Genomic DNA, 27,981 nt, shown 5'->3' with positions numbered 1-27,981 from the left:
GGCCTAAGTGTCTTGCATTGTCTGTAAAATCCCCAGGGAAATCTCAGGCTAGGAAGAGACAGGGCTTGAACAGAACGGTCCAAAAGAACTTTCTGTAATGACAAAATTGTTCTCTGCTGTCCTGCTTGGCAGCCACTAGCCACATGTGTTCTCTGCTGTCCTGCTTGGCAGCCACTAGCCACCATGCAGTTGAAATGTGGTTAGTTCCACTGAGGAACTAATTTTTTTTATTTTATTCAATTTTATTTAAATTAAATTTAAATAGTCGCCTGTGGCTAGTGGCTGCCACATTGGAGAGCATAGATTGGGAAACTGAGGCAGTGGATGGATAATGAGGGCCCAAAGAGAAGCACAAAGCCAGGGTACAGGTGTGTGTGGGACCCTTCCCAACCAGAAGCGGCTGAGCCTGGGGGATCCCCTGGAGTGTGGCTGAAGTCAGAGCCCAGAATTGCACAGATCTCTCCTAGGGTCCATCCACCATGAACTGCCAATAAACTGTTATCTGCCTGGCTGAGAGGGCTGAAGACTTCCTGGGCTCCAGGATGGGCTCCAGCCTGAAGCCTCACGCTGAGTCCGGCCAGGAGCCGGGGCTGAAGGTCAGGATGTCTTCATGTTCTCCTGCAGGCCCAGAGTGGAGCTAGTGGCCGCGGGGTCTCGCTCACCCTGTGTATGCAGTGGGGGGAATGCAAGTCAGCCCTGGGGAAGCAGCTGCCCCACAAAACCCACAAGCTGGAGGCCTTTGAAAAACCCCACTCAGGGCTCTCTTACCGCGCCTGGTCCCATGTCCTCCGCGTATTTGAACTTCTTCTGCTTATAGTAGTGCCTCTTGGGCAGGATGTGGAGCAGCAGCAGGTCACAGAGAACTGTGGCCTGGGGGCAAGGAGGGGTGCGGGTAGAGCATGGGAGTCAGGGGGCAGGTACAGAGCCTTCTACATCCCTCCTCAGTTTCTGCTCACAGAGTTGCCCTGGCTGAAGCTTCCTTTCTAGAGCTCAATGTTGTAGTGGGAGGGATGGGATGAGGCACTGCAGGACCCTCAGGGCACCAATACAGCCACACCCCATATCTGTCCTGCCCTGCTCTGGTGGATCCAGGGTGGTGGGCTGGCCAGCTGCTGGCTCAATGAATAGACAGCATCAAGTTTTAGGGTGAGGGGCTTGTTGCTGCTGAGCGGTGAAGAGGAGGGGCTGACCTCAGCACAGTGACCTGATGACCCAAACACTTACCACCCCAAAAATGCCAATCCCAGAGCCAATGGTGGTCATTGTGGGGATGATATCAAACTTTCCGGCCTGGTGGGAGGACCCAGGGAGAGAAGGGTCAATAGTTAGAAGGGACCAGGCTGGGAAAGGCCAACCCTGAGACAAGGGGCTTCCCTACTCCTTGGCTATGACCTTCCCCACTGCCTGCTGCCCAGGGCTCTGACTGTACACAGGTAACCAGCTGCCAGTCAGAAGACCTGGGTTTTGACATTGTGACCTTGGCTCTGCCTCCCTGGACCCAGAGAATTGTTGGGAAGGCACAGTCATAGGCTGTGAAGCTGTGCCCTCAATATCCCCCAAGCCCCACTTATTATTAGCATGAACCCACCTGTCATCCATAACTGCAGACACCCAAAGGCATTCACAGGAACAGAGAACATGTCTCAACTGCCAGCCCCCTCACACTGAACACTCACCTTGCCATCCACCAGGATGTCAAAGCGAATCCCAAACACTTTGAAGAGGTGACGGTAGTTGGTCCCATTCTCTGCGAAGTGCCTGGCAAACCTTGGAGAAGGGATGAGGTGGAAGGAGGCTGATGGAGAACTTTTGTGGGGCTGGCCTCAGAGCATCAAAGATGCAGGAACCTTAGAGGTCTGTAGATACAGCCCATCCCAACCCCAGGCAGGCTCCCAGCTCTGATTCCAGGAATGCTGTACCCTTGCCCCAGTTCCAGATCTCAGCAATTTCCCCAGCTAGTCCCAGACAGGTGGGCCTCAATGCATCTGAGACCCAGGGGTAGGGGATTCAGGCCTCCAAGGTATTTCTCCCTTTTGGTTTCCTGTTTAGCCATTTGGACAGAATAGGAGCTGCCCAAGGTCCTCTGCTCCCCTCTGGGGACATTTGCTCAGCCCCATGGGGTTCTAAAAGTAGAAAATCCCACAGGATCACAAATAAGGATATGTTGGAGGGGGCCTGGCAGGCACCTGAAGTTGAAGCCTTGAGACAGACTTTTCTCCTCATACAGCCCATGAAATTCGTAGATAGGTTTGCAGTGTCGTACATGCCAATCCAGGTCACAGTCCCAGTCGATGGTGATGCCGACCACCCCACCCTACCAGAAACACAGGCATTTAAGATCTGGGATTTCAGAATCAAGAAACTCCTGTCTTATATCTGGTTCTAGGATGGTCTCGAAAAGGGAATATTTTTGTTTGAGAAAGGACACTGAGACTCTGCTTTGGGGTAGAGGTCCTGTCACCCTCTCTGGCCTCACCACCCTCTCATCACACTCTACACTCCAGTTCTCTGACCATTTCTAGAATATAAGTTCTTCCTACCTCAGGGCCTTTGCACATGCTGTTTTCCTCTTCCTTGTTTTCCATAGACTGGCTTTTTCTCATCCTTCCCTGAGAACCACCCCCAATCTAAAATCTTTATTATTCCCTGCTGTTGTGGGAATAACTGTATGTTTTCTTTTAGAACATTTGTCACTTTGTAATCAATCCCATGTTTATTTTGTGTGGTCATTTATTAAGCCATCTCCTCCAAAACTATAAGCTCTAGAAGGATAGAGCTATCTGTCTCACTTGTAACTGACTCCTGGGTTCCTACCATAAGTCACAATGTGGGAGGCAAACAAGTAAATAGCTGTTAAATGAAAGAGTAAATGCAGATTGGGAAGAGAACACTTGAGGAAGAGAAGCTCCTCTGGGACAGATGGGGGAGAGCTGAGCAACAGAAGAGTTGGGAGGTGCTCAGAGAAGGAGGCAGGAAGCTGGGCAACTTGGTACTAAGATATTTCCAGAGGGGGCTGGCAAGGAGATCTTTAGAAACAGGGGGATCTAATGTGCAGCTTTTAGGTCATATGTGTTGCTGTGATGTAACCCCTTTTCAGGGGTCAGCCAACTTTGAAACCCCCCTCCAGGAGCACCCAACTGGAGCCCGTGAATGGAATCTGGCCACGTCCCTTGTTCACAGATCATCTGTGGCTGCTTCCTGCAACAGCTGACTTGGGTAGTTGGCGCAGAGACCATACAGCCTGCAAAGCTGAAAATATTTACTGATTCTTGAAAGAAAAAGTTTGCTGACCTTTGCTATAGACAAATTATGGTGGGGGGGGTTGTTTTTTTTCTTTGGTAACGTCTCAGAAAAGGAATTATTTCCATCCCTAGATAGGCAGCTGCAAGAGTAGGGATAATAAGGAACATGTGGGAACAGGTTACATAGGTTTGCCACCTGCTAGGCAGTACTGAAGTGTAGTCACAGTTATGAACTCACTTGATCCTCCAGAAAACTCCGTGAGACTGGCATTATTGTTGTCCTCACTTGATGAGTGCAAAAGCTCAGATACACTGCAGTTATGACACTCATCTGAGTTCAAGCTGCTCATTAGGGCAGAGCTGGGATTTGAACCCAACCAGCCTGGACTGTGCTCGTTACAAGGTATTGCTTCTCTTGAAACCCTAGGTGACTGTGTGAATCTCAGGGCACAGGATTCAAGTTGCTTTTATCTAATATTTTTTAAATAGCAGGACATCAGCAAACATACAGGTACCGATGTCTGCCCACACCCATTCATTCTGGGCACCTCCTTTGTACCAGGTCCATGCCAGATCTGACCCTCCCAGGGGCCCCAGTATTAGGGACAGACCTGGACATATACTCAGCCCACACCAGGGAAGCTTGGGAGGATTAACTGGGCCTGAAAAGTCTTATTATGATCCTAGGGCCCAGCCCTCCCCACTTGCCTGGCACCATCCCCCATACCTTCTCAGCCAAGGTGCCAAAATTCTGGCCTGACTCTTGCACCACGTAGCCAAGTTTAAAGACAGGGCACAGTGGGTGCAGGGTCTTGTGATAGAGGCAGGTCTTCATGTAGGCGGCATCTACCTCCTCCACCAGGTTGCGCCTATGGGGATGGAGGATATTGGCAGCAGCAATGTGCCCCCAAGCTCTGGTGATCCCTCATGGGCTCCAGAAAACCCTGTTCTTCAGTAGCCCACCCCAGGGACCCAGTCCAGGTTTCTGCCTCCAGAGAGAAACCAGCAGGAACAGAAGGAGCCAGAGACATTTGAAACCAGCTGGAGCAGCATTGGGAGCTGCCTGCATTTCTGCCCACATTTCCCACGGACCTGTTGACCTTGAAGCGTGGAAAACTGATGCTGTTCTTAATGAAGAGAGTGAAGTTCTCGGCCTCTCGAAGAAGGGCAGGGCTGGAGGAGACAACACTCACTCACTACCCCTTCCCAGGAGTTTCCCTATGTGTGCCATGCATGGTGGGGATGGTGGGGATGGTGGGGGCTGGGGGTAGTGAGAGCACGTAGGATCCTCCTGCAGCCTTGGATGGTGGTGAGGTGGTGTGCTGTAATGGTAGGCTCACAGCCTCTGATCAGGGACCGGGGTGATCCTTGGCCTGAGCCATATGGATAGGATGAAGATGGGGTCAGAGAAAGGGGACACACATCCTTTCCAGATCAGATCCCTTTCTGGACTGGGGATCCTGTTCCTAGCTCCCTGGAAGGACACGATGTTACCGTGGAATATTGTCATCCACTTCCACGGGGCACCAGCCAAAGATCTCACATGTCTTCACAGTGTCATTGAAGGGCACACACTTGCCCGTGCGGATGCCTAGAATGAGGGAGAAAGCCCTGGGTGCCCACCCCAAGCCAGGGGTGTAGAGGACGCTCCTCTTCCAGGATGCCCCAGTAAGAGACTATCTAAGAGGAGCTGGAGGACAGAAATGTGACTGGACCCAGGATAAGGCTGACCAACCCAGGGTGGCAGGAGTTCCCTAGAGAAGGACAACTTGGCAGGAGGAGTGTTGTAAAAGGCAGGTCAGTGCCAGGATGGGCCAGTAGGACAGCAGGGCCTGGAGCTGAGGGGCTGTGGAGAGGACAGGAGGCTGCCTTACCTTGGGCCTTCCTTTCTGCCTTCCCAGGGGTGCAGCCACTGTCATCCCTGCACAGACCCCCTTCCGGGTGCTGGGGGAGGGGAAAGCTACTGGCCCCAGGACCACTGTGTGAGGTCCTGAGAGGATCCCCCCTCCCACATCCTCAGGGCCCCAGGGAGGGCATGGGACAGTTTCAGATCCCTTTCCTCTTGGGTTCTGCCCACACTGCTTTCCTGAGCACTCCTCATGCCCAGCTGCCCATGGCCATGGGTGGGAAGTTGGGGGATGAGGTTGGTACCCCACTGGGAGGGAAGATTCAGCACCATCAGGGTTGACAGTTACTTGGTGTTAAGCTAGGCCCTAAATTCTACCAGTGGGGCCCCTGCAGGAAGCCTGTCCAGCTTCACCTTCAATGCCCAAGGGGACCTCCTCTTCATGGCATTTTTTCATATGGATCTAAGAAGGAGAGTGGGCAGAAGTCCTCACCTCTGCGCAGTAGCCTTGTACCTGCTTTGGGGTCATAATGAAGTTGGTCATGACCACGAAGGAGCTGTCCCCCTGAAAGGGAAGGGGAGGGTGGGGCAGAGTTGGGAGCTGGGAACCCACACACTGGCGCAACAGGCCCCTCAGAGCCCCCACAACACCCAGCAGCCTCTACACCCATGATGTCAAAGTGGGGTGATGTTACCAGGCTGCTTCTGCCACTGGTTCAGTCAGAAAAACAGGTCCAGAGAGTGATGGGAACAGGACTGGTCCCACGGGAAGGTGGGACACAGCCCCACCCAGCTCTGAGCCAGGCCCTGTGAGTAGAAGGTGCTCACCTGGGCTGGGAAGACGTAGTCTGCCACATCCCAGACCTGGGGGCCGAGGCCCGGGAGCTGGGTCACAGCCAGGCCCTTGAGCTTCACAGACACACTGCTGATGAGGCCGCTTGACGTCTGGTAGCCCTTCTCATAGACAAACACCCACCTGGGGGACAGAGGGCCACAGGGAGTTGTGGTTCTGGCCCTAGCCCAGCATGTCATGGACTTCTTGCTCTCCCTGGTGTGTCTCTGAGCCACTTGCTGCTCCTGATCTAAGTCTTGGCCAGGAGGCAGGACAGCCTCACCTGCTGCCCCCTGCTGGCCTGTGCCTGCAGTCTACTAATTCTGGGGAAGGAGGAGACTGAGATGCTTTCAGAAGCTTTTCCAAGAGCAGTTTTCTGGGACCTGGAGACCAAGCCTCTTAGACCCCAATCCTCCTTCTCAGGGAGCTCTTTGCTTCCTGAGGTTCTCCACCAAGAAACAGCACCCACCAAGAGGATGCGGGCTAAGAGTCTGACCTTTGGTGCCCAGCAGCTCTGATCTGAAACTAAGCTCCCCTATTCATTGGCCACTGGCTGTGTGATTTGGGGAAGGCTATTAAATCCTCCCTGCCATAGTCTAGCTCAGAGCAACCTAGAACTCCGGGGCTTAGGGCAATCGTCCTGCCTCAGCCTCCCAAGTAGCTGGGACTCCAGGCACCTGCCACAATGTCTGGCTAATTTTTCTATTTTTAGTAGAGACAGGGTCTCATTCTTGCCCAGGTCTTGAACTCCTGAATTCAAGTGATCATTCTGCCTCAGAGTGCTAGGATTACAGGTGTGAGCCACTGTACCCAGTCTGCCTCAGTTTTCTCCTCTGTAAAATGGGAGTAACAATAGTACTTGTAGTAGTGGTGATGGTAGTGGTTAAATGAGTGAATGCCTGGAAAAACACTTAGAACAAGTAAGTGTTGTATAGATATTAGTTATTATTATTATTATTCAGCATCCAGGCCCACAGTTGAGTCCCCTATGGAAGTGGCTCAGGTTAGAGATCTCTCTTGGGAAATTCTGGCCTTCCTTTCCCAGAATTCAAATTTCCCATTCCTTGAGTTCTACACTTCCTGTCTGGGAGGTTTGATGGACTAGCCTCCTTCTTAGTCCTAGTGGTAGACAGATGACTAAGACTTACCAATCACTGTTCCATCCTCCTGGTAACAGGGATGGGTTTATGGATGGGCCCTGTCCCCTGCTGGTCCCAGATAGCAACAGGTGAGGCATGATAAATGCTCTTGATTCTCAGTATCCAGAGCTTGCCACATCCACATCATTTCCAGTGAAGCGTCATGACATCACCCTTCCCTCCACGCTCCTTAGGTCCCTTCTTCCAGGAAGACTTTTGGCTCTGTGGCCAAGTTTGAAGAAGCAGTTGCAGGGGGGTTGGGAGAGCTGCTTCATATTCTTGAAGCCCTTTGTAGGAGACACCACTTCCCTCCCTCTTGGCACGTAACATCCTAGCAGCATTTCTCTCTTTGCCCAGTAACAACTCATAACATAGTTGGGGAAACTGAGGCTTGGGGGAATGTGCCTTCCAAGAATCTGAGGCCTTCCTGGAGGCAGATCCCCTGGGCTTGAGGTGCCCAGGGCTCTGCCCTCTTCCACTGCTTAGTGGAAGCACTGGCTTCAATGTGTCTCCTAGGAGCCAGAGCACAGATGGCAAGCAGAAGGCTCTGTGTAAGGGCTGCCTAAAGTTTCCAGGCTGTGTCTACCCCTGGGGATGCCTGTCTTGAGGGTCAAAGGGTTCTGGTAATGGTAGAATGACTATGGTGCCAGGCTCACTCCTCCTAAAACACACTTTGTAACCTGGCTTTGTCACCACTCAGGAAGGCCACCAAGGGGTCCCAATGGCAAAGACACTGGCATCTTCAGAAGTTACTCCCCTTTCAGAAATAATCTTTCCCAGGCTTTCCACCTGGTTCTCAGCAATGCCCTGTCCTGGGACTCTCTTTTCCTCTGGCCCTTTGTGGAAGAGGGCACATGGTGGAGAGGCTGAAGGTCAGGTATAAGCCCTGCCGCTCCCCAGCTTGGGCATGGTGGCTCATGCCTTTGCACTCGTGCAAAATTAGTGCAGCTTCAGGGTAGACACTAAACTTCTCTGAGCCCTAGTTTGCTCAGTAAAACAGAGATGATGGCCTCTGTTTTACTCCAAGACACTGCTCACTAAATAATTAGCAAGGCCCTACTATATTCTCAGTCCTGGGCTCCAGGGGAAAAAAAAACATCTAGGTAATTGAGTGGGAGAAGTTTCTATGAGTTTTCTTTAAAGAAATTAGCACAATGCCTGGCACACAATAGACATCTAATAACTAAACTCTCCTATTTTTAAGTCTCTGGTACTGCTGCCCTAATTCCTCTCTCAGTGGCAATCTGCCCCAGTCACCTGGCTTGCACTCATGGCCCAGACAGAACCCCAAATAAACTGTCACTCACTCTTGCCTGAGATTCAATCCAACATGTTCATTTAGTCATTCAACAAATATGTATTTATCAAACCTCTATTATATGCCAAGCTTGGTCTAGTCACTAAAAATACAGAAGTGAACAAATAAAATCCTGCACTCAGGGAACTTACCCAGATGTTCCCTAGCTTACAATGAGACTACATCTCAATAAACCCACTATAAGTCAAAAATGTATTTAATATCCAATAAATCCATCATAAAGTCAAAAAATTGCAAGTCAGAGCTTCATAAATCTAGTTTCCCCTCAACTTATGACCAACTCATCATAAAGTTGAGAAATTGTTAAGTTGAACCATGCAAGTCAGGGACCATCTGTATATAAATGTCTGCATCTCTGTTTGGAGACTTGCATCTTCCCTCCCCCTGACCTCAGACATCTCACAGGTACCTCAAGCTCAAATAGACCCTTTTAGAAACAGTCCTGAAGTTCCTCAAAGTTAAGCACGGAATTTCATTAGCCCAGCAATTCCACTTGCAGGTATAAACCCAAGAGAAATAAAAACTTATATTCGTACAAAACTTGCACACAAATATTCGTGGCAGCATTATTCATAAGAGCCAAGAAGTAGAAACAACCTGAATGTCCATCAGCTGATGAGTGGCTAAACAAAGTGTGATCTAGGCTGTGTGCAGTGGCTCACACTTGTAATCCTAGCACTCTGGGAGGCGGAGGTGGGTGGATTGCCTGAGTTCAGGAGTTCAAGACCAACCTGAGCAAGAGTGACACCCTGTCTCTAAAACTAGCCAGGCATTGCGACTGAGACAAGAAGAGGATTGCTTGAGCCCAAGAATTTGTGGTTGCTGTGAGCTATGATCCCTGTGAGCTATGTTGCACTCTCCTGAGGGCAAAAAATTGAGACTTTGTCTTAAAAAAAAAAAATGATCTGGCTCGGCGCCTGTGGCTCAAGTGGCTAAGGCGCCAGCCGCATACACCTAAGGTGGCGGGTTCAAATACAGCCTGGGCCCGCCAAAAACAACAATGACGGCTGCTACCAAAAAATAGCCAGGCGTTGTGGCGGGTGCCTGTGGTCCCAGCTACTTGGGAGGCTGAGGCAGGAGACTCGCTTGAGCCCAGGAGTTGGAGTTTGCTGTGAGCTGTGATGCCACGGTGCTCTACCCAGGGGGACAGCTTGAGGCTCTATCTCCAAAAAAGATAAATAAATATCTAAAAAAAAAAAAAGTGATCTATCTATACAATGGAATATTAGTTAGCTATAAAAAGTAATGAAGGCTGGATGTGGTGGCTCATGTGTGTAATCTCAGCACTTTGGCAGGCTGAGGCAGGAGAATTGCTTGAGGCAAGAAGTTTGAGACCAGCCTGAACAAGGTTATCAAGATCCCATCTCTGTAACATTTTAAAAAATTAGCTGGGTGTGGTGGCACTCATTTGTAGTCCTAGCTACTTGGAAGGTTAAGGCCAGAGGATTGCTTGAGCCCTGAAGTTCAAGGTTACAGTGAGTACACTGTACTCTAGCCTGGGTGACAAAGAGAAATCCTGTCTCTAAAAACAAATAAGCATAAAAGTAATGAAGTACTGATACAGGTTAAAACCAACCAAAATGGACAAGCCTTGAAAACATTATAGTAGGCAAAAGAAACAAGTCACAAAATACCACATATTGTATGATTCTATTTGTATGAAATTCTCAGAACAAGCTAAGTAGACTGTGAAAAGGAAAATGGGAGGGAGAGTGATTGCTAAGGGGTCGATAGTTTCTTTCTGGAATAATGAAAATGTTCTGGAATTAGATAGTGGTGATGTTGCATAACTTTGTGAATATACTAAAAACCACAAAGTTGTATTTTTTTTGAGAGTAATGACTATTATGGTAGATGAAATCTATCTCAACGCAGAGTTCTAACCACTATACAAACAAGAATTCAGCTAAAGCAACCTAAACTCATCTCCCCTTAGAACTTGCTCCTCTGGGTCCTCATCATGGAGGACAGTGCTGTCCCTACCTCATCACCCAGGCTCAATGCTTAGGCATCATCTTTACCCCCACCCTTCCCATCATGCCCAGTCCTTTGGGTCCCTCAGTCCTTCCTATCCTCCCCTGGCTTTCATCAAAGGACCCAGAGGGGCTAGATGTGGGGAGGCTGAGTAGAGGGAAGAGCTGGGGCAGGTGCTGAGGGCAGCTCTAGCATAGAGCTGAGAGGACAAGTCAAGTGGCTGCTGGGCCATAGAGGCCATAGGCATGAGTCGTCTTTATGAGGCATAGGCTGTTGGATAGCCTTGGGTAAGGGCAAGACTAGACTCCAGGCATGGGAGGGACCTAAGCTCAGAAGTGGAGCCCACATTGGGGGCTCAGAGGTTAATAAACATGTAACCTGCAGACAAGTCAAGCCAAGAGTATGTGTTTAAAATTCTTTGAATGAGTCACCAACCTCTAAAAACTGAGAGGTTTCTTTCATGCATAAATTCCAGTTTACCACTTCTCCTGAGGAGTCAGAAATTCTGGCCATGCTGGGTGCATGTCCCCGAGTGCCAATGATGGACAGAGCTGATCAGTGGCCACCTCAGGGTGCAGGATGATGACATCTGTCATCATTGCCTCTCTCTCTCAGGTACAGCCTCATTCTCTCTTCCTATGATTGCTGCCCCTTCACAGCTGTCCTGCCTCTGGCCTGCACCCCAATCCCTGCCTGCCCCAGTCTCTCCCCTATAGATGTTGTCCATGGCTCCCCACTGCTAGCAAGAGAAATTCCATGTTCCTCCGCCCCACAAACACCAGTGGCCCTGCTCACCCCTCCACATCCTCTCACTTGGGCTCTTTTTTTGCTTCCTTCAGCCTACTCCTAGTGACTCTTTTTCTAGCACTTTTGTTTACACTCTGCTTCTAAGCAGGGGCCACTGAACCAGGAATGGGCACATTCCAATTGCCTCCTCCAATCAGGGCATTCCATTTCCTTGGCTACAGTGATCGGTTCTAGGCTGATCACATGACCTGACCCAGCTGGTAAGAGTTGGATGGGGGCTTTTGCTGGAACTCTGGAGAAGGAAGTGACTTGCGCCAGGAGGATGGCTCAGTTGGTGAGATGTTAGCTTGGAGTTGCTGGTGGCCATTTTGCCACTATGAACACAGAGAATGTGCAAAGCCCTCACAAAGCACAGAACAAGATGAGGAGCCTGATCCTAGATAGCTTCATCTGAGAACCCCAAGTGGACCGACCTGAATTCCTTATCTCCCCACAGATCTTCCTCCTCCTGTGCCTTTATCCTGCAGCGTCCAGCCAGGCTTGAGGCCCACATTGATTTCTCAGATAAACCTGTCAATATCCCCACAGTTCCTTTAAATCCTGTTGGACTGGGTTGTGGACATGGGAACCCAAGACATTCTGGCTAACTCATCCTCAGCTCTCCCTCTACCCACCCTGAGTCCTGCCTCTGTCCCCTGGTACATCCCTGGACACAAAGATGGTGCTCCTCATGTATTTTTCCCAGAGATAATTTGTATTTATCCTTATCACTGATAAAGGGGCTTCATGATCCACTTGGAGATCTCAGAACATGTGATTTCAACAGCTCTGTGTGGGGTTTGGCGACCGTAACACAGTGGTTATGCCGCCAGCCACCTACACTGAGGGTGGTGGCTTTGAATCTGGCTTGGGTCAGCTAAACAACTGCAACAAAAAATAGCTAGGCACTGTGGCAAGTGTCTGTAGTCCCAGCGACTTGGAAGACTGAGGCAAGAGAATCACTTAAGCCCAAGAGTTTGAGGTTGCTGTGAACTGTGATGTCACGGCATTCTACCAAGGGCGATATCGCGAGACTCTATCTCAAAGAAAAGGGGTGGCAGCTGTGGCTCAGTGGGTAGTGTGCTGGCCCCATATACCGAGGGTTGTGGGTTCAAACCTGGCTCCAGTCAAACTGCAACAACAACAACAACAACAACAAAAGAGCTCTGTGTGGAGATGCAGGGGATGAGTGAGGACTGAGGTGAGATGAGGCCCAGAAAGGTTGAGAGCAGATCTGCCTTGCCTAAATCCCCAGGCACTGGCCCATGGCTGGTCACCTCTTCCGAGAAGGTTCCTCTACCCAAGCAACATTTCCACATCCCCGAGGACCCTCCTAAGTGATGCATCTAGATCACCCCTCTCCAACCCCAACCAAGGCCCCCCCAATCAGGATGGCCCAGCACACCCCTAACATGGGCCTGCTGGTTCATAGATGACAGCTCATTGCCCACACAACTTCATGGACAGAGAGCTCCTCACCTTCTAGAGGACAGCTCTAACAGTGAGATCATCTTAAAGGGAGCCAAAAGAGCAGTGTGGCTCACGCCTGTAATCTTAGCACTCTGGGAGGCCGAGGCAGGAGGATTGCTTGAGCTCAGGAATTTAAGCCCAGCCTCAGCAGAGTGAGACCTTGTCTCTACTAAAAATAGAATTAGCTGGGCTTCACGTCAGGAACCTGTATTCCCAGCTACTCTGGGAGGCTGAGGCAGAAGGATTGTTTGAGCTCAGGAATTCAAGACTAGCCTGAGCAAGAGTCTCTACTAAAAAGAAAAAATTCATTGGGTGTGGTGGTGACTACCTGTAGTCCCAGCTACTCCCAACCACTCATAAGGCTGAGGCAGAATAATCGATTGAACCCAAAAGTTTGAGGTTGCAGTGAGCTAGGCTGATGCCTTGGCACTCTAGCCTGGGTGACAGAGTGATACTCCATCTCTTAGAAAAAAGAAAAAAGCATCATCTTTCTTAGCTCAGTTTTCTAGAGGCTCAGGCCCACTTGCTCCTTGCACTTGCCCAGGACCAATGGACCGCCCCAGCCTCCGTTTCCCTCCTCAAAGTCTGGTTAGGTTCTTGGCATCTCAGTCTCTCTGCCTCTATCCCAGTAACTCTCTCTCCACCTCTAGGACCCAGGGCCTCTGTCCCTTCATCTGAGTTTCTGTGCTCCCTTGTTTGGCCCTCTGTCCAGTTTTGTTTCTGTGTCTACTCATCCTCCGCCTGGGCTTCGTCCTGTCTTTGGACAGGGCCCAGGGTTCTGTCTGCTCTCCTCTCTCTCCGTTCTGTCCCTCTACAATGCTCACGGGACCAGACATTTAGACAGATATCTGGGAAAGGAGAGGGAACTTAAAGCCAAGCTCTCTTCAGGAAAGAGAAAACTGCTGATCTGTGTTCAGGGTCTTTAGAGAGGCCCACTCCAATCCATAACCGATGAAAGAACAGTTGGGAAATTGAGGCCTGAGATGCTGAGATCAAGTCCAGGCTGTGCTGAGTTTTGGTCTGCAGTTGCAGGCTTCCAGCTGAGGGGTTAGTGCAGCACTGGGAAGCGGCCAGATGGGGGCACCAGAGACAGCAGAAGCCGCAGCCCAAGCGTGAGCCGGGAGACTGGGCTTGTGGTGTAGCTGGGGTGGTCCCATTGGGACACCATGCCTTCCCTCTCTGCTGGTGACTCTGGCAGGTCAGTGCCCCTCTCTGGAGATGTTTTTCCAGAATATCAAGGCTGACTTTGAAGCCATGCTGATGCAGCCGGGTTCAACTCCTGCTTAGCCTTTTACTAGCTGTGAGATCCCTGCTGAAGCACTGTGCCTCAGAGCCCCACTGACACTGAGAATGGCCACATCCACCTGGGAGCTCATCAGACTGTCTCAGTAGGAAAGAAGGGGATGAGAAAGGTAATGAGGTCCCAGTCACTGGAGGTATGTGTTCAGGGCTGGGTGGCAGCTTCAGTTGCAGCTGCAGCTGCTGGGGAGATGTCCCTTCCACTCTGGTACTGTGACCAACATATAAGAGGGCCCTGATGCTGCTCACAGCTGATGGTCTGACAGCAGAAACAGGAACCATGCGGGGCAGAGTGAGGCAACATTCTCCCAGTCCCTTTAAGGGAGGCTGAGCCTGAGTGGACAACATCTCTCTTGTCTCAAGGATCAGGAGTGAAGCTCATGGTGGACTTTCAGGCCCACCCTGTGCCTGCCATCCCATCAGCACTCCCATTGGAAAGGCTTCCTAAAACTCTTGAGATGGTGGGAGAGAGAGGGCTGAGCAGAGACTCAGGGTTCAGAAGACTCGAGCAGAGGCCCAGGGTTCAGGAGACCCCACTTCTAACCCTAGATTTACAGCTGACTTGCCAGGGACTTGTAAACCCCACTGTTCCTCTCTGGGCTTCAGTTTCCCTCCCAAGCTCAACCAACATCACAGATGTCAAATTGGTTTGGGAAACAGACGGAGGCTGTCCTGGCCCCAGCTCTACCCAACCAGCTCTGAGGCTTTGGAGGATGCCAGGGGCAGAGGGAAGGCTCTTTGGGATGCCAGGAGTTCCCGGGGACCATTGTTTGGGCCCGGCTCACACTATCCATGGCTCCATTTAGTAGTCCTGGTTTGAAGCCACAGCAAAAAATGGGGACTTGGAGACCAGAGGGACACAGCCCTCAGAATCACACAGAAAACTCTGGCTGGGGCTGCCAGGTGCCCTTCTGGGCCTCCAGGAGCCCTTTTCAGAGTCACTGTGCGTGAACATGATGCACCTCACACAGGGGACATGCATCAGGCACCCAGCAGCTCAGACACAGGCAGGCATGGACACAGCTACATGCACACATACACACGTAGGCACCTAGGCCCAGGGACATACCCAGCAGCTACACCAATTGGGCACATACCCAGACACATGAGGACATGTGTATGGACACAGAGCTCTGGGTAGGACATACATGACACACACCTATGTGGCCACACCAGCACACTCACGTGTGTAAGACCCTACCAGGGATAGCCAGACTGATTTCAGGAAAATGGCCTTGGCATAGTCCCCAGGATAGCCAGACCACAGGAGTCCCTCCCTGCTTCTGACTCTGTACTCCTGGCACAGTGAGACAAGTCAAGGAAAGAATTGTCATCCATGGGACCAGACGTAATCTCCATCCCCTACCTGACGTGCCACCCATATAAGACACCAGGTGTTGAGAAATTGAGGAGTTCTCTGCTCCTGGAACTCAAACATTCCAGGATGTCCCTCATTTAGGCAGGGAAGGTGCCTGTCCCTCTCCAGCCTCTGTCTGTTGGTAGCAGCCCAGTTTGGCGGGAGGTCACAAGTAGAAGGACTCAGAGGCTGGGGTCCGTGGGGTCCTGGCTCCAAAGGCCTCTTACCACTTGAAAGGGCCATTAACACTGAGCGGGTTCCTTCCTTCCCCTTTGCCCTATGACCCCATCTCAACAGTGAATTACCAGGGTTTTCTAGTCCTTTCGTATAGCACAGAAGCTTGTTGGGAAGGCCTTCCAATGGATGGAAAGAAAGAGGGGACCCTTGGCGTGAAGGGAGGCACCCCAGAGCCTGGAGGCCAGACTCACCCAATGACGTAGACCAGAACCACGAGCTGGATCAGTCGGAAGACAACGCCCACCTTCTTGTTGCGCACAAGCACCATTCGGGGAGTGTCATACTCGAAGAAGAAGGCGGCCACCTCCTCCTGGAGCCGCCGTGCCATGGTGGGTCCAGCTGGGGCACAGAACTGAGCCCCTGTGTGGCCCCTGCTCTCAGGGTGACCCAGGTGGACAGCAGAGCTTCCAGGACCTTCCCAGCCCCTTAGCAAGAGCAGGGCAGGGCGAGTGCGGCTGCTGTCAGAGGTCAGCTAGAGGCACCTGGGTGGGAAGAGAGGATCTTTGGGTGGTCAGAGCAGCTCTTGGCCCCTGGAAGGCAATGGCCTGCAGGCCAGCTGCTCCTGTGGACAAATAAATTCCCAAAGATAGATGGGGGCGGGGCCGGTGGGGCCACCCAAGCCCAGCCCCACTGCCCCTCCTGGCTCTGCTTGGGCCCTGCTAGGCCTCCGGAAACAGGGAACTGTTGGCAGGAAACCACCAGCCACCCATCACAGAAGAAAAGATAAAGCTATTGGGCACCCCCCCCAGGCCACTCTCCACCCCAAACCTTGCAAGACAGAGCTCTGGCCAGGGCCTGGGGAATCTGGAGTGGCCTCAGACTGGAGCCCACTGCCCAAGCCCAAACACTCATCCCCATCCCCACACACCACCCTCCACCAATAGCCCACCCTGGTTGGCAGCTCAGTCCCTGGGGGCCGCAGGGAGTAGGGCAAAAGAAGAAGGATGGCCACCTCCAGTTCTGCTGTCCAGTGCTTCCCCAACACTTCCTGACTCGTGGCAGAAGCCCCACCCCTGTTCTTGTAAACCACCTCCATCTACCGGTCCCTCTGAGTCCACGCCTGGCCCATGCCCTCTTGGCCTTAGCTTTGGGCTGTCATTTCTGCGACCCTCCTTTCCAGCCATCAGAGGGGGAGAGGAGACAAGTGCCCACACAAGTCATGTGCCACATCTGTCACATGTTGCTGTTGGGGGCTGCAAAGACCCACCTGGGAAAGCCTGGCTTCAGCCGTCCCTGTCTCTGCCACTCTTTGGCTGTGGGCCATGGTGAGTTGCCTGCTTCCCGGAGCCTGCTTCCTCATCTGTCAAGCCAGGAAGATAAGGGCACTTTCCTCATAGGTCAAGGCCCGTAGGGGATAGGTACCAACAACAAGGGACAGAAAACTTGAGGCCACTATTGAGTGTGGGGTATAGTGCCCTGGCAGTCCTTATCCTCCCCTGAGGGGCTGGGGTGGTCAAGGGGTCCCCTGTTAGTTCTCTAGGGCCAGAGGCCTCCCTGCCCCCACATCTCATTTTGCAGATGAAGAAACTGAAGCTCAAAGAGGAGAAATGAGTTGCCCAAGCTCACCCTGGGCGGTACTGAAAGTTGAAGTTTAAAGCAAGGGCCTCCCTTTCAGCACCTGCCTCCCCGAAGTTGGATGTGCCCCACCCTGTGGGTTGAAAAGGAGTCTTCTTCCTGGCCATTAGCTGGAAATTGCTCTGGGCAGGGAGCCAGTGCCAGGACAGGAATCCCAGCCTGCTGAATGAACGGAACTGCTCCCCACCACAACAAGGGGTCACCCACAGAAGACAGGCATACGACCCCCTCCCAACACCCAGGCCAATCCCTCGTCCTCAGATAAATCAGCCTCATCCTGTACAAGGTCTCCGCCAACCCAGCAGGGGGAGGGAGGGAGAAGCACATCCTGGGCTTTTCTAAGGAAAAAACCAGAGATGGTGGGAGCCAAAGCCATAGTGGCCATGTCACCTTGGCCTGATCTTGACCCCAAACAAAAGGACCTGTCTCTTTCCCAGCTGACCCTGTGGAATAGGAAGCTCTGAGCAGCTTATGATGGGGAATGGGGTGGGGGCTGAGACTGTCTGAGCCATTCCTGGGTCCCTCTGGGCCTTTCTCCCTGACATGCACCCTGCATGCTATATTCTGGAGAGTGGCAGGTGCTTGATGAGGGAGGAGGAATGGGAGGGAGGGAGACAGGAAGGAAGAAAGGAAGGCCTTTTCTAGTCCATGTCTGTCCCCTTCACACCACCAGCATCTCCTCCTCTGAGCCACCAGACAGAGGGACTGGTGGACAGGCAGACTTGGAACACACACATGTGCTTCTGCTATAGCCTGGGCACTGGTCCTGGCCCTCTAGAAAACATGCTGGCTTGGAGGACTGTCTCATTTGAAGATATTATCACATCCAAATTACACCCAAAGACTCAAATTCATTTTCCTGCTACTAATTCTGTGAGAGTGAGTCAGTCAGCTGTTGGGGTCAGTGTATCATTCACCGACTCTAACACACATCTTTCTGATCCAAGGCCTGTACTATCCTGCCTTTGGTCCCCACTCTGGCAGCATCCCCAGGGCCAGACCCCTGTGTCGGTTCTAGGCGTTGTGGGGTGAGGGTTGGCAGGGCAGAGGTCAGAGTTCCACACATTGGAATTCAGCAGGGCTTTCATTACAACAACCCTGGGGGTAACTAGAATCCCCATTTTACAGATAAGGAAACTGAGGCTCTGGAAGTTGAGTATCTGGCCCGAGGTCACACACACGCAGTTCCCATGTCTACTGGCAGCTGGGAAAGAGGCTCCCCAAAGTCTGGAGCCTTGGCCCCAAGCCCACTTGAAGACTCTAGCACTTGAGAGCCGCTAGTTCTGCCTTATAAGCCCAAAGGCCAGTGGCCGGCTCGGGTACTGGGCAGGGCCTTGTAGGGAGACAAAGCCCCGCTGCCAAGTGCTCGGCCCCAGGACAGCCTCCCCAGCCTGGCTAAATTTAGCGGCTTTGAGTGGCATGGAAGGGGCCGGTACCCATCATGGAGCCACTGCCCAGGCCTGGAAACCAGCTCAAGCCCTTGAGCGGGTGGGCACTGGCTCTCATGGGTCTCCTTAGCCACTCAGAGGCCAAAAGGTACAGGGACCACACCTCAGACCAACTCCTCATACATTCTCAGGCTACCTCCATGTCCCAGGGACTTCCCCAATGCCATATAGCTCCTCAGACACTAGCTGGGACAGAGACTGTCAGGGGAGGCTGGAGGAGGGCCGGCACCTGGGAAGGGGACCCTAGAGGTGCAGCAGTAGCCCCCCCGGCTTGGCTTCACCTCACAGCTTGATCTTCCAAGTGTCCAAGATGCCTCACCTTCCTGGTCCTCCCCTGTCCTCTGAGCCACTGGCCCTCAGTACCCAGCCTTTTGCTGCCCTAGATTAAGAAGCTTCTTGGAGTGGCCTGGCCCTCTCTTCAGATCAAGCACTCACTTAGGAGGTGCTGTGGCCCACCCAGCAGCCATGTGCCTACCTCTCTGGCTCTACCTTTTTTTTTTCCCTTTTAAATCAAACTATTGAGGTCTAACTCACATACAGTAAAAAGTACTTACCAAGGCACCCAGTTTGATGAGCTTTGACAAATGCATAGAGCTATCCCCCCAAATTCATACTCCCTCTTGCCTCTCTGTGGTCAATCATTCCCCAGCCCCAGGAAATCACTGGTCAGCTTTGTCACTATTGATTTGTTCTGCTTCCTCTAGGACGTCAGACAAGTGGAGTCACACGGTGGGAGCTCTGTTCTGCGTCTGGTTTCTCTCCCGCAGCCCAGTGATTTAAGCTCCATCCACGTGGCTCCTTCTTGTTGAGAAGTCTGCTGTATGGACATACCACAGCTTGTCTATCCTTCGCCTGCTGAGGGACATCTGGGGCCCATAATGGATAAAGCTGCTATGGACACCTGGCTATAGGCCTTTGCATGCACAGAAATCACCCTTTTTACCCCCTGCCTCCAATCCTCCTAACGCAGCCCCACCATGGTCCCTCCCCCCTCTGTGAGGGGTGGAGAGTGCGGGGCCTGGGGAGCACAGAGTTGGGTCTCTGGAGGGGCGGGGGCCCCATGGGCATTTTGGCAGCTGCAGTGAGACATGCCAGGGCTTGCCGGGGGAATTCCCTCCTGAGTGAGCAGCTGTGAGGTGAGGAGACCTCTGTTTACCTTGGCTGCCCTATGCTGGCCTGTGGACTCCATGCTATGGGCCCAAAGGAGCCAGACTAGGCAGGCCCCGGGTGGGGCTGGAAGCGACATTGCTAGAAAGGCTGGAGCCTCACAGTGAGTCCCCCAGGCCATCTTAGCTCAGTATATTGGCTGGCTACCACCATGCCACACACCAGACTCCCAGAGGCCCCTGAGTGAGGCATAGCCACTTCTGGGCCTCGGTCACCTCATCTGTAAAGTCCACAGGGCTGGCTGAAGCCCTGGGAGGAGTGGTGTATGAAAGGATTTTGTGGTCGGCGAGGTCTTACAGATGGACCCTGTGGAAAGTCCTCCTGCCCATCCTGGCTCCTGCTGTGAGCTGTGCGCCCTTAAGGGACTGGGCACTCCTTGAGGGCCTGCCTCCTCCATGTCAGCTGGTTCCAAGGACCTGCACCCTGTGCAGTCATACCAGGCCTGGGCTGGGAGAGGCTCTGCACAGGTTTTAATGTCCTGCTATTGCTGTAATCCTTACTTTTTTTTTTTTTTTTCAAGCTATCATCCTTGGTAGAGTGCTGTGGCATCTCAGCTCACAGCAACCTCAAACTTTTGGGTTTAAGTGAGTCTCTTGCCTCAGCCTCCCAAGTAGCTGGGACTACAGGTGCTCTCCACAACGCCCGGCTATTTTCTGGTTGTAGTTGTTATTGTTTGGCAGGCCCCTCTAGCTCTGGTATATGTAGCTTGTGCCTTAGTTGCTGAGCTACAAGCGCTGAGCCAATCCTTACTTTTTTTTTTTTTTTTTTTTTTTTGAGACAGAGCCTCAAAGCTGTTGCCCTGGGTAGAGTGCTGTGGCATCACAGCTCACAGCAACGCCCAACTCCTGGGCTCAAGTGATTCTCTTGCCTCTGCCTCCTAAGTAGCTGGGACCACAGGCACCTGCCACAATACCTGGCTACTTTTTCCCTTTTTTTGGTTGCACCTGTCACTGTTGTTTGGTGGACCTGGGCCAAGCTCAGCTCAGGTGTATGTGGCTGGTGCCTTAGCTGCTTGAGCCACAAGCACCGAGCCAATCCTTACTTTTTTGAACAAAGGGCTACAGGTTTTCATTTTGCAATGGGCCCTGCAATCATGTAGTTAGTCCTGTCTCTAGTCCTGAGTCAGGCCCTAAGTTAACTTCCCAGGACAGCTGGGTCAAGGATTAGACACCAAACCTTCCAGGGGAGGGAGATGAGGGAAGCAGGGAACATAGCTCCTTCCTCCCAGAGTCCCTACTCCCAGGAAGGCAGGGCCACCTGGGCAGCTAGGTTCATCTCACAGAGGCCCTTGGGCATTCATGATCAAGGGAAGCTATGGGGAGGTGAGAGGTGGCCTTGAGTCGGGCTCAGAAGGACCAGAGGTGAAAGGGATCCTGGTTTGGGGAAGCGAGGGAAACAGCAAGAGAAAAACCTCAGGGAGAGTGGTGGGACCTTCAGAACAGCCAGGCTGGGGCCCCTATGTGGGGTGCAAGGGACCCTTGAGATTCACAATATAGGACCAGCCCTGCCCAGGTCAAATCACAGACCACTCCCAGCCTAGGTTTCCTCAGTGGTGACATGCAAATCGTAAAATGCATTAAAGGCCTTGAATCTGTACACAAACTGTTAGAGCTGACCATGGGAGGGGCAAGTCCCGGTTCTGCACCTGTCGCTGGGGTGTGGCTCTAGAAAAGCCAGTGCCTCTCTGGAGCCTTGTCTTGAAGGCAAAAAGAATGGTCCTGGCAAGGTGGGAACCCCAGATCTTCACCCAGCATTTCCTAGGGTGGGGGTGGAGCAGGTGGCAGTGCCACAGCTAGATGCCCAGCAGGCAGCCAGCAATAGCGGGAACACATTCCAGGAGAACAGATTACGGGAGGGTCCTCCACTGCCCCAGGCACACAATCTTTATTTCTCTAACAAACAGTATGTCAGCAGATGGGTACAGGGCCCTGCCCCTGCTAAAATCTCCCCCCATCTCAGGAAAGCAGGAGGGAATCTCTCGAGGCAGCAGACAGCCCCCTCCAACCAGAACCTGCAAGAGAGGGGAGGGAGCAGGGGGAATGGGCTGCAGAATGTGGAGACCATTTGCCTGCAAGGCAGACTGGGGGCCTTTTGGTTCTGGGACCAGGACAAGGATATGAGTCTTGGTTTACATAGGAAACAATCATTTTGTACACTCTCTAGGAAGGGCAAAGACACACAGACAGTCCTCACTCACTGTCTTCTGCTACACCTAGTTTTTGCCAAAGGAACAAAAGCTGAGTTCAGAGAAAAATTCTGTCCATCAAATGCTGTCTCCCCAGCATCTGACAGGATCTGCGCAGATGTGTCCTCCAGCGAGGAGTAGGGAAGGGAAGTGGTAATTAGCCATCCTTAGTGACCTCCTGTTGGCTCGTGGGTGTGTGTGGGTGGGTGGGGGAACGTAGTGAGGCCAAAAGCAACCAGTCACTGGGCTGTGCAGACATCACGACGGGCCAACCCCTGGGCTGAGAGGGAGGGCACAGTGGTCAGGGACTCGAGGTTGTCTGGGGTGCCAGGCACAAGGAACAGGGGCAACACATCCAACCTCTGCTGGGCAGGCCAGGCAAGACTGTAGGCTTTATCTGCATGGGTCAGGGAAACCTGAGTCTAGGAAGTGAGCGAGCTGAGGCAGTGGGGCCAACTTGTCTCCTGGGAAAGGGGATCCTTGCCCTGCCCCTCCTCCTCATGCCTTGTGTCTCCTTCTCTGACCCTTCAACCCCCCTGGGGCCTGTACATATAAACAGAAACAGGCTCAAGCTCTCAGGAGCCGACTGGGTGGAAGCAGAACAGAGTGGGGGGGGCACCCTCGCTGTGCACAGCTGGGCCCAGATGGCCCCTCCAGAATCCCCTCCCTGGAGCCAAACAGGCCCCAGACCAGGCAATAAGGGAGAGGTCAGAGCCAGTAAGAAGGGCCCCCAAGAGTCCTCCATCACTGCAGAGGCACCAGTCATCAAGCAAATGCCCAGCCTCCAAGCATCGAGAAGCAGGCTCTGGGACGGGCTTGTGCACTTGAGCAGAGAGGGGCTCTGGCTTCAGGCCTATTGTGTGTCCGGCAGGCCCAGTAGGCAAGTAGGTGAGCGTGGTGGCAGGGAAGGGCGTGGGGTGATGCCGGGCACCATCAGTCTGAGGTACACACTGGAGAATCCACTCTGTTCCCAGCACTCACTTTTGCATCTTGTCTTCTGGAAGGAAACAGCATGTTAAGATGCACGTGCCCATCCAAGCTGGCTCCTTGTAGCCTCCATTTCTCCCGGGACAGCCCCACCATCCTGTGATCCCCCTTGCTTCCGACCTTTATCTTCCTTCATGCCACATGTCTCTAATATCCCCACCTACCACAGTCAATATTCTCCTCTTAGGTTTTAGTTTGGGGAACCACCATCCACCACAACATCCAGAAACCAACCTCCCCCCTAGCCCTCTTCACCCAGGTCTGATTTCACCCAACTCCCTGGAGTAGATCTTTCTCCAGTGCCCCTGCCAGGCCTCCAGTTCACTCTGTCCGTCCTACCTCCAGCCCTCGTCTTACCTCCCATTACCCTTCTGCCCCTGGCATCATGTGAAAGCCCCAACCTGCCCCATGATCTCCTTTCATGGCTCCTGACAGCCTTCAGAATAAAGCCCAAGACCTCCTGGGTCTGTCCCACTCAGCGTCTCCAGCCCCCACCTCCACAACCAAGCCCATAGGCCTCCCCTGACAGCTACTCAGCCACACCTGGACAGAGCCAGGAGGCAGGGCAAGAGGACCCCCCAGTCCCCCAGGGCTGACCCACATTCATGATTCTCCCCAGGACACATCCCTCATAAATCATGAGGGAGCTACAAGCATCAGGCCTCAGCAAAACTTCCCTAAAAGGCCACCAGTCTGTCTTGGGAATGCAAAGGGTCCCCTCTCTCACCCCCGCCCCCTCTGGCTTTAGGAGGCCCAAGGGACTGCAGTAGAACTGGGCAGAGCTGTCTGGGCTTCTAGAGAGCACATTCCTTGGGGTCCCTCCAAGGTGGTGGTTCCCCAAACCTCTCAGATGTGGCTACAGGTGGCCCGCCTTCTGTCTTGTCCTGTGAGCTCCACACCACCCCAGCAGCCTGGCACTGACTTTTCAAGTCAAACTTCAAAGGACCATGGTCAACATCTCACATCAACAGTGGAGGTGGAGGCACTGCCGGACCTGCCCACCCTGGTTGGGACTTTGTCTCCTTCTCAGACCAGCTCAGCACCATAAACCAGCCTCCCTGTTTTAGTCTTACACCCTCCCGCCTGCCCTGCAGGGTCCACACAGTCTCTCCCATGCTTACACCCTTCCTGTGCCTCCCACTGCCCTGCAGATAATGTCCAGGGTCCTTCCCTTGGCATTCAGGCCCTTGCCACCCTCTGGGCCTCACCTCTCTGCCCTGCCCTCTGGGCTCTGGCAGCAGTGCTCACCGGCACTATTCCATCAGGTTCAATTCTGTCCTTTCCAACCTCCCCTTTAACCCTGAATCTTCTAAAAAGTAACCATTCTTACTCCCAGCCTGGCAGGACTCATGGCCTCCCAGTGCACCCCCTGCCTCTTCCTGCCAGGGGCCCTCTCCTTCTTCTTATGAGCCCAAGAAACTGCCACCATCCTGCAGCTGATGGCGAAAGGCATCCCAGACCTAGACTTGAGGAATTTTAGCCATGGGCAGAATTTTGTCACTTTTAAGTTTTCTTAAGAAAATTTGCTGAGTTTCTTGTTAGTTGTGGCCACTAAGGAAGTCTCTGGAGGAAGACAAAGAAGCCACCAAGGGCGGCGCCTGTGGCTCAAGGACTAGGGCGCTGGCCCCACATGCCGGAGGTGGTGGGTTCAAACCTAGCCCAGGCCAAAAACCACAAAAAAAAAAAAAAAAAAAAAAAGAAGAAGCCACCGAGCAGGCTGTGTCACCAGGAGGCTGGGCTTTGCAGGTCAGTATGTCAAGGTCGGCCAGGGGACTTCTTGGTGCTCTGGCCAGAGACGGGCTGCCTTCTCTAGTTCTCCATGGACAGAGTTTGTGGTATCAAACCCGTTTCCTCCTCTGCATTTCCCAGGGTTGTCACAGAGGATAAACCAGAAAAGAATCAGGTAGGGGACAGAATCCAGCTCCTAGTACCACCCATGGATTCCAACAGGCCTTCAGCTGAGCACCCACCTCTACCCTTGGGTGATGAGCCCCCCACATGAGTCTGGCTGCTCCCTGGACAGTCCTCCATTGCTCCATTGCTCAGTTCCCATGGAATGACAGGCATGCAACCTATTCAAACCCTCAACTCCCACTCTTGGGGCCAGTACACATTCCTGCCAGAGGTGGACAACACCCCAGCTGTCCAAGCACCAGCCTTGGCCACTGACTGGCCTAACCCTGGTCCCTCCACGGCAGTCCAGCCACATGGCCACTGCCTCTTTGCAAATTCCCATGAACGGGAGCTCGTCCCTGCTTCCTCCCTCGCTGAGCAGCTCTGGCAGTGAGAATGATCCTGCCTTCCTTGCCCTTCGGAGATTTAGAATTGCCTACTCTCTGAGCACAACCTGTTCCTCTCCACCTGATCACCACCCTTCTGTCACCTACTCCTGCATTGAAGCAGACCCAGTGCTGTAAACCTAGAAACAAAGAACCCTCCCCTCTACCCACCCACAAGGTGACAGCAAAGAGGCCAACCCGGTGTTGTCTGGGGTCCCGGAGGTGGTCAGCGGCTGCCTACTCCAAGCCTGGGAAACTGTCCTGAGAATGCCTGGATAAAGATGGGCCAGGCGCAGGAGGGTCAGAAGCCAAGGCCTAGAGCAGCCCACAGCATCCCAGCTATGCTGGAAGTGGGGGCAGGTGAGGACGGCAAGGCAGCATGGCCTGAGTGGTGCTCCCATTGGCAGCCCAGTGAGCCCCGGACCTCTGCAGCCTAAGACCCCGCAGGCACCTTGGACCACAGCCACCAGAGCCCCTCTACCTTGTGATCCAAAAACACTTCTCCCCCTACACAGACAGGGAGGCTCCTTGCACAGTGCCCGCTGCAGCCCCGGAGCAGTGGCAATAGCCAGGCAGCCAGGCAGCCAGGCAGCCAGGCAGGCAAGATGTCGGCAGGGAGCACAGCCAGAAGGTCTGGGGCCTCCCACTCACCTTCCATGTGGTTCCGGGACAGGTACTTGAGGGCCTCATCCAGCAGGATGACAGGCAGGGATATCTGGAGCACCACCACCCACTGGCGCCCGCTCAGTGGGGTCACCTGGAAAATGAGCTGGAGGGGAAGGGAGGTCTGATAAAAGGGCTGCCCCAGCTATCCACCCACTTCTTACACCCAGGCGCCAACGGATTCCTTGTGAGGCTTCTAAGCTGCCCCTTGAGGTCCCAACTCCAGATCTCTCCCCACCCAATTTCCTCTGCCTGCCCCTGCCCTCCGCAAAAAAACCCCTCCCTCCTGCCAGGAGGTGCTAGGCTGCTGCCCTGGGAAAAACCATGGTCCTCTCTCCCACCCCTCCCTTGGGGCATCCCCTCAGCAAGAATCTCCACTTTTTCTTTCCCCCAAGTCTGAGGACTCCTGCAGGTAGCACAACACATCCCTGTCTTATATGTGGTTCTACTGCAGAAGGGTCCAGAAAGGCTCAGAGGCCAGCTCAGGACCTGTGATGTCCAGGACCTGTGTGGTCTCTATCTCCCCAGAAGGAGGGGTTGGGGCGGGGCAGGGACACTCACGGGCAGGGGTGGCACGAGCAGGATAAGGAAGTGCAGCGCCATGGACATGGCCACAGCTGCCAGCAGCCAGGGGTTCAGCCAGGGCGGCATCCGGAGCAGTGATTGGTTCTCTGAGACGCTGCCAAGAGCACAGGAAGTTCACCTCAGGCCAGGATACAGGGGCCCGATGTGGGCCCTCACCCCATGTGGAGGGGCCTGTCCTGGGCTTAGACCCCTTTTCTAACCCTCAGACTGAATCTTGGCTCTTCTAGAGCCTAGTCTCAGCCCTTGTCCTTGAGGCCCCAATTCTGGCCTCCACTGACCCTAAGAATCCCTTTCTGGGCCTCTGACCCTTGGACCCCAATCCCGGACCCCTGGGATCCCCAGATCCCACCTTTAAGCCTCAGCCCCTACTCCTCAACTCCTGCTCCAGACTTGAACCTAACCTACCTGTTGAGAGCGTTGCACATTTCAATGGTCACAAGCACAGACAAGGCCATGGTGGTGGGAAAGCGTGACTCAAAGACCTCGCAGTCGACACCAGTGAAGACTGGGTTATCTTCGGAGCACTTAAGGAAGTTCCTCTGAGAACATGGGGATTGGGTGAGGGACAGTGGGTCAGGGAGTGGCTGGTGGGTGGAGAGGGAAAGGCTCACCCTGCCCTGGGCCCATACTTGAGCACAACCAGTGGGCAAAACACTCCCATGGGGGACCCAGGAAGCCTAGGAGGGTGCTCACCCAGGCAGGAGCCCAGATGGGCTGACAATACCAAGAGAAGCATGAGCACGGGGTGGGGGGGAAGGGTAGACTGTTCTGGGGCAGGGGGTTTGATGGATCACAGGGAGAATGGCTGGCATTAGGCAGGGGCCCTGGGGCTATTCCCTGGGGAATTGGGGTTTTACCCAGAGGATGCACGGGGCCCTGGGGCCTTGAGGTGCAGGAGGTGGGGGTGGTGATGAACTGAGACCACTGGATAAGTAAATACAAGTCAAACAACAAAATCACGCTCGCTTGGATGGACTTCAACTTTGCAGGATAGAAGATGAGGTGCCCTGTTCACTGTTAGCGTTCCATTCACACCTCACTCCATTTCTGCCACTGCAGTCGAGCTCTGTCAGATCTGCTTTTTTGCTGTGACACAGACTAAAGAATGGCCAGGGCACAGCCTGAACACACAGCTTCTCTGTAATTAGTAAGATGCTATCAGAGCCAGGTAAAGGAAGTGGCCTTTGCCCATCTAACCCTGGGGAAGAGCTTTCTTTCTGCTCATAAACCTTATTCCCTGAGTATGCTGAGGTAAGAGGCTCAACCAAGGACATTCAGGAGCGCTTGTCTTGTTCTGTTCCACTTCGTGGGAGGAGTGTAACTGCAACCATTAACAAGCTCACTTCTCCAATAATGTAAATCTGTTCTTGGGAGTCTAATCTGAACACAGAGATCTTTTTTGAGACAAAATCTCTCTCTGTTGCCCAGGCTAGAGTGCAGTGGCAACATCACAGCTCACAGCAGCCTCAAATGCCCAGGTTTAAGTGATCCTCCTGCCTCAGCCTCTCAAGTAGCTGGAACTACAGAAGCCACCATGCCCAGCTAATTTTTCTATTTGTTTTCCTTTTCTCCTCAACTTTGTTTTTTTTTTT

General features: G+C 53.1%; 2 protein-coding genes across 4 annotated transcripts in view; both read right to left on the bottom strand.

Moving 5' to 3' along the window:
- Positions 1–270: 270 nt before the first annotated feature.
- P2RX1 (purinergic receptor P2X 1) lies at positions 271–19,108 on the bottom strand. Of its 3 annotated transcripts, none has more exons than XM_012810924.2 (14): positions 19,078–19,108; positions 15,983–16,059; positions 15,692–15,839; positions 5,917–6,064; positions 5,582–5,653; positions 5,117–5,186; positions 4,737–4,833; positions 4,335–4,415; positions 3,970–4,111; positions 2,187–2,314; positions 1,677–1,767; positions 1,225–1,290; positions 769–870; positions 271–663 (listed from the first exon to the last, which is right to left on the bottom strand). In XM_012810924.2, the coding sequence occupies exons 3-14, from the start codon at positions 15,826–15,828 to the stop codon at positions 598–600; spliced, it is 1,200 nt and encodes a 399-aa protein (XP_012666378.1). In that variant the 5' UTR covers positions 15,829–15,839; positions 15,983–16,059; positions 19,078–19,108; the 3' UTR covers positions 271–597. The 3 variants fall into 3 exon arrangements, with proteins under 3 accessions (XP_012666378.1, XP_012666380.1, XP_023374475.1); XM_012810926.2 differs by lacking the exon at positions 19,078–19,108 and adding an exon at positions 16,453–16,534; XM_023518707.1 differs by lacking the exon at positions 19,078–19,108 and having other exon boundaries at positions 5,582–5,605; positions 15,983–16,082.
- Positions 19,109–21,536: 2,428 nt separating this feature from the next.
- The window catches only part of ATP2A3 (ATPase sarcoplasmic/endoplasmic reticulum Ca2+ transporting 3), a 24,680-nt gene continuing 18,235 nt past the window's right edge, over positions 21,537–27,981 (bottom strand). Inside the window, exons 16-20 of the mRNA XM_012810949.2 lie at positions 26,795–26,928; positions 26,366–26,483; positions 25,793–25,910; positions 25,340–25,412; positions 21,537–22,872 (exon numbers count right to left, since the gene is read on the bottom strand). Coding sequence (XP_012666403.1) covers positions 22,809–22,872; positions 25,340–25,412; positions 25,793–25,910; positions 26,366–26,483; positions 26,795–26,928 — 507 coding nt within the window. The 3' untranslated portion in view covers positions 21,537–22,808. The remainder of the gene's footprint in view (positions 22,873–25,339; positions 25,413–25,792; positions 25,911–26,365; positions 26,484–26,794; positions 26,929–27,981) is intronic.

This window comes from Otolemur garnettii, unplaced genomic scaffold, assembly GCF_000181295.1.
Source record: "Otolemur garnettii isolate 467f Iridium unplaced genomic scaffold, OtoGar3 scaffold00145, whole genome shotgun sequence".
NCBI classification, from domain to species: Eukaryota; Metazoa; Chordata; class Mammalia; order Primates; family Galagidae; genus Otolemur; species Otolemur garnettii.
Note: the sequence above shows the minus strand (reverse complement) of the source record. Positions and strands in the feature narration are given on the sequence as shown.